This window comes from Aplysia californica, unplaced genomic scaffold (genome assembly GCF_000002075.1).
Source record: "Aplysia californica isolate F4 #8 unplaced genomic scaffold, AplCal3.0 scaffold00101, whole genome shotgun sequence".
NCBI lineage: Eukaryota > Metazoa > Mollusca > Gastropoda > Aplysiida > Aplysiidae > Aplysia > Aplysia californica.
In genome coordinates, this window is record NW_004797371.1 from 192,646 (window position 1) to 198,688 (window position 6,043).

Consider the following 6,043-nt stretch of genomic DNA (forward strand, 5'->3'; position numbering starts at 1 on the left):
AGAGAGAGAGAGAGAGAGAGAGAGAGAGAGTAGAGAATCTACAAACCTTATGACAGTGCGCATGTGGATTCAAACAAAACAGACCATTCAAAGACAATTAATTAGCGTTCGCTCTCCCGTTATTCTTCACTAGATGTCTTCAAAAATACCTTGGTGTTCCATCATCACTTCAAGGCCTGTGTGGGCCATCACTATGGGCGTATGTTGTATTGCCTGGGGCTACTTCATGTTCCAATCCTGTATTTCGCAATACCTGCATGAAGTGCTGTTTTTCGACATCTCGAAGGTTTGTCTTTTAGTTATAGTGTACCACATGGACGTGTAGCATAGTTGTTTCTCTGTTCTTTTACATATTAATATCTTTCCCTCATCCTTTCTATATTTGTCTCTCTATGAATACCGGTGTAATACAGAACCGCTACAGACGTCGCCAATAATGGTTCGCCATTCATTCCTTTGCTCTGATGCTCTCTAAAAAGTCGTATCAGACTGATATATTTCCCTCCGTATTTCACCCTTTTGCTTACCATTATCTTTTCATAATAATTATGTCATATTTGAAGGCACCCCCCGGGGGCAGTGCCACTGACTGTAGTGTCTTTAGGCCATTCCCAAAGGGGGGACATTTCTCGTTCATGCACAGTAGAATTGTAAATGGGCTGATTCATCATGTCACGCTCATAACTAGGCCTGATCTACTACAGGGAACTACTGCTTTTTCTTTCCGAATCCTTACTATTGTCCTCTATTTCTTTTGTATGTTTGTCACACTCTTGTGACCTGCTATTTCCGGGGTGCCTTGATAGTCGAAGCAGACTTTGTGCTGTTGAAGCTGGAGAGGTGAGCAGTCACAGTCTGATTCCCTGTAAAGAGAGGATAACATTATAGTCATTCCTTGACCGATAATTTTCAGATCATAGAAAACTGTATTTTTACCTAAACAGGTGTAGATTTCTGGTTTAGAGTAAGAAAATTAACATTATATTTTGGTCAAATTCAGCTCCTAGGCCAGAAAAAAGCTGCAGGCACGTTTGTTTTGTATCTTTTGAAAAAAGATGCAGTGGTGTCGGTGGCCTAGTTAGGTTGCCGGACTTGTAATCGTGAGATTGCGGGTTCGGGGGTCCGATAAGTAGCTCGGCCGGATGTTTTTTTCTTGAGAAAGGCAAAACAAACGAATTTCCCATTTGGCCCGGTCCTTTGGGAGATGGACGTGAAACTCGGAGGTGCGGCCTCTTAAATTTCAATAACCCAATACTGTTGATAAGGGCGTTAAATCTATACCATTTTACCATAGTTCAAAGTCTTACTCGATATTTTTATCTTCCGTTTACAGAATGGAATAATATCAGCGCTGCCTTTTATTGGATTTTTCCTCGTGTTGAACGTCTCTGGTGCTTGCTCTGACTTTATGATGAAAAGGAGAGTCTGTTCAACAGTGGTGTTACGGAAGATATGGAATGTCATTGGTTGGTTGAAATTTTCATTTATCAAAGTAACAATTATTAATAAAGAGAATATTTTAAAAAATGAGATCTGTACATTTCATCATACTGAATAAAGATATACCTGATTAATATCATACCAGCGCTAGTTCTAATTGCATTTACAATGTTTAAAAGGTTTTTCTTTTAAAATTATCAACGGATAAGTAAAAAGCTGCATATTTGTGGAAAGTGTCGACAAAAATCGATGAGAATAATAAAATATATTAAGTAGAATATACATTATTTAAATGTACAAGAAAGATTCAGTAATCATAAGAGTGACCTGGGAATCTTTCTTGTCACTTGTCGCACTAGTGTATCAAGAGGGTTCCACGGTAAGGTACATAGGAAATTGTTTGTTTTTCCCATCTTCATTTTGGTAGAAGACTTGAAGGAGTAGCGAAAATTGTGTTTCTACTATTTTGTTTAATCTAATTGCCGAACACAGGCCAATTATATACAAAACAACAGCCAACAATAGCCTAGTAAAACATCTTGTCTGTATCCTCAGGACTGGTTGGCGCGGCAGTTTCTATCGTAGCCCTTGGCTTCCTCGACTCCACACAACCTGTAGCTGCGGTCACCGTTCTCGTTATAACAGTGTCCATGCTGGGTGTCTGTTATAACAACTGCATCATTTGTAACATCGCTGATATTGCACCCCGATATTCCGGAATTGTATTCGGCTTTGTGGCCACCGTGGGATTTCTTGTCGACGAAGCTGTTCCTGTTGTCGTTGGAGTTGTCACTGCAGGAGTGAGAACATTTGCTACCGTATATTTCTTTTTAAAAGAAAATTGATTTCAATATTTGATGGAATCTGAAAATAGAAACTTTCATCCGCACGAATGACCTTACATTGAAACGGTCGTTGAACCCGCACTACACGTACAAAAATCATTTACGCCAAAAGAGAACACGTATTTAGCAGAATAAAGAATTTCTATCAGACAAAAGACATTGAATATAGATTTACTGATTTAGTTACCCTCTGGAAATGAAGATATTATCTTATCTGTTTAAAGTGGTCTTGTAGGGCGTCTATAAAAAATGCATATGGATTGCTACTATAGTCTTAAAAGCATTGCTATGGCCTACTTCTACTAAGTTCTGAACCTGCAGTTGCTTGCATAATATACCGTCCTTGAAAATGATACGATAGTATGGACCAGAGACATACGCAAGGGCATAATTACGTGTGCACTTCAAGTTCGAGTTTAGTAATCTTGACCATTAGAAAACCCCTTAAATTCATATTACCCCCCCCCCCACGCCTTAAACCTCTCCCCATACCTTTTTTCGGTTTTGTTTACATCTGCAGCAAACCCAGGCTGAGTGGCGAACCATGTTCTTCATCTGCGCCGGAGTCTATCTTTTTGGTGCCATATTCTACTGTATTTTTGCCTCCGGCCAGATTCAAGACTGGGCTCAGGACGACGATGAGAATAGACCAATTTTGAATGGAAGTCACGCACACAAGGATGAATGCAAAGGCTCAGGACGATAAAGCTTCGTCTGATGGTCTCCATGTACATAATATATTTCATTGCATTTTGTGACGTCAGTTTTATACGTACACAATTATACAAAGCTATGAACATAAACAGAAAGTCTTCTTTTTTAGTTTTTGTAAGAGTTTTACGGAACTTGCAACACAGTAAGGTCATATACGTGCCGGTGATTAGAGGTGTGACAAGAGAGTGACAAACACACAATAGAAAAAAGGTAAGGATAATAGGTTTTTTAAATTAGAGGAGGAGCAAACCACCCTAGAACACCCACCAAACACCCATAAAGGTCTTTTATGGCTAGAAATCTTTAGTAGTGCAATATAACATGCCACACAGACTGGTGTCTACAGAAGCGGCAAATTTGGGGAATTTAAAAAACCTCTCCAAACTTTTAGGGTCATTTGATCAAAGAAAAGGTGGAAAAGAGAACGGGTAATACGAGTGTTGTCCCATTCTGCAATGTTCTCTTACACAATAGAGGCAAATATACAGAAAGAAACCCATACAATATTCAGTATTTTTAAAATAGCTAACATCTGAGATGTCGTTTACAAGCTCGTGCGAGCGAAACATCTTCATAATAATAATAATAATAATAATAATAATAATAATAATAATAATAATAATAATAATAATAATGATGATAATGATAATGATAATGATAATAATAATAATAATAATAATAATAATAATAATAATAATAATAATAATAATAATAATAATAATAATAATAATAATAACGATAAATCTGTCAAACGAAGTGAAAACTAATTTTGTAAAGACAATGGCCTAATCCTTGATACACTTGTAGAAGCGGTTACATAAAATAATATTCATTTCTCTTTAGCTGTTTTCGACGCTGCACTAGATAAATTTATCTGGAGTGTCGTCAGCATTCTCTACTCTTTCTGTACTACAGCTTGCCCCACTCTGATCACAGCATTTCATGATGTTCCGAGTTACTCAGCTATCGAATTTTAGCTTTACAAAACTGAAATGCAAACTTTTCCAATTATAGGACCAGATTGGGACAGGAAATCTGACTTTCGCTTTCCGAACGTATAGATAGAAAACAGTGTTGATTAACTTTGAACTAGAAGTTAGACGAAGAAATAGTATGATACCTCTAAAAAAAGTTGGGTTGATTTCACAGCAGTTGTCTTTCATCGTCGTCGTTGTCCGTACTGTCAGTTATGTACTCTATTCCCATACTACAAAATCATGTAGGTGGGAACCATTAAAATTTATCAAAAAGAATCTTTTTCCTAAAAGAAGAAGAATACGAAGATTAGGGATCGCACGTGTCGGTGTACGTGTTGTCAAGGGACTAAACTCCATTTCATTTGATTAAATTTCTTTGTTCCTGACTTACTTCCCATGGTCGGCACATGGAGATTGTACGCCAAGATAAGGGCTACCTGAAAAGCCATACTTTTATAGCTTGTTCGCTTTCGTCTGACCACGGTTAAAACATGATAAAATGAAATCACCATTTTCAATCTTTCCAGATCTTTGCTTACGGCTTTAAAATTTGAATGACCTACAGAATCTAAAAGCCCATTCTTAAAGGTCACTGTAAACTAAGGTTCCGATACGTTTTCTTCGAAGTTAACCTAAATGTGGGGGCAGCGTGGTGTCGCTCTCTCAAAAAGAGCAATTCGTAGCTAAGTTACTGTAAGCAATTTATCTTAGTGATCCTGCATAAGCACCAAAAGAACAGTTTTTTATATAGGGTTCAAATAGACAAATTCGTTTGTTATTAGATCAATGTTTTTTAAAAAATCGTCGCTGGCTTGCAGAAGTGCCGTGGAAAGTTTCATAGGCATAGGTAAATGAGTAAATGAGTAGAATTCTATTTTTTTAACACTAACAGGCGAAAGTGAACAAGCTATAAATGGTTCAACAACTCGTTGGGCTTTAGTCACTGCACACGAAAAGTTCCAACTCAGAAATGAGCAAGATCCTGTACAGACCATTTTCAGGAATGTACCACTTTCGGCAGCAATAAATGCTGAATTTACTGCAACTCTTAGATCCACAGCCCACTATCAGAAGCTAAGGACAAACAATACTGAGATGACATTGGTGGGAACATCATCTTTCGAAACTGAAACTACTCGCCAGTGTGTTTACATCTTGACTCACACCTCTCCATTGCCGTTCACTTTGAAAGTTGATGGTATTTTTAAAAGCTTCTGTTTACTAAACAGACAGAAATTACCAAGGCCAAGGAAATACCAGCAAGGTTCTGCCTTGTGAGTCCATAGCAGAAGTCAATGAGGGCAAATTTGACAGCCCTCTTTTGATGTGGGATGCCTTATACTTATATCCCCATCGGCATAATTTAGATGATGTAGAAGGTGGGTTCGATCCTGTCTGTGTAAGGGCCAACCCGGACTGAGAGGGATTCAACGTCCTTGAAAGAAGACCATGATACTCGATAAAAACTATTCATACACTGAAATCGAACTCAGGTCTTTTAACTTATTTTAAGTGCAACGGCGAAGCGCCTAACCACTACACCACAGACGTTAGTGTGACCACCGTAACCGTCAAGGTGAGAATAAAGGGAACAACGTTTTGTCGTCTTGAAATTGTTCATGAGGCACGAAAGCATTCGAAATCAGTTTCAAAATCCAGGTTAAACCAAAACAAACAACAGTATTGCTTTTGAAAGAAGAAATGGTTCTAAGTCTAAGAGAGGGCGATCAGGGTCATAGAGAAGACTGTCTTCCATGGTAAACTCCAAGAAAAAATACTCCGTGGAGAGAGCTGCTTACCTTGGAAGGAGGGGTGGGGGGGTGGGAGGGGTATAGAAAGGAGAGAAGACTACGCTGTGACTGTGAGGAGTGCGGAAGAGAACAGAGACTGATCTTGAAAAAAGAGGACGGCATCCTGAACTGTTTGTTTTCAGGAGTTTTAATTGGTGGTGAACGCTGCACGAAATACTGACATACGATTTTTGCCCTAGTCATTTTGGTACCACAAGGACTCTTTTTTTTCTTTCGTTTCTTCTGTATTCTCTTTTCTACGTTATCTCTGACCCCC

General features: G+C 38.4%; 1 protein-coding gene across 1 annotated transcript in view; it reads left to right on the plus strand.

The window, feature by feature from the left end:
- The window catches only part of LOC101851488 (vesicular glutamate transporter 3), a 14,288-nt gene extending 11,194 nt beyond the window's left edge, over positions 1-3,094 (plus strand). The window contains exons 6-8 of the mRNA XM_035968971.1: positions 1,334-1,466; positions 1,996-2,240; positions 2,806-3,094. Of these exons, the coding sequence (XP_035824864.1) occupies positions 1,334-1,466; positions 1,996-2,240; positions 2,806-2,991 (564 nt within the window). The 3' untranslated portion in view covers positions 2,992-3,094. The remainder of the gene's footprint in view (positions 1-1,333; positions 1,467-1,995; positions 2,241-2,805) is intronic.
- Positions 3,095-6,043: the final 2,949 nt, after the last annotated feature.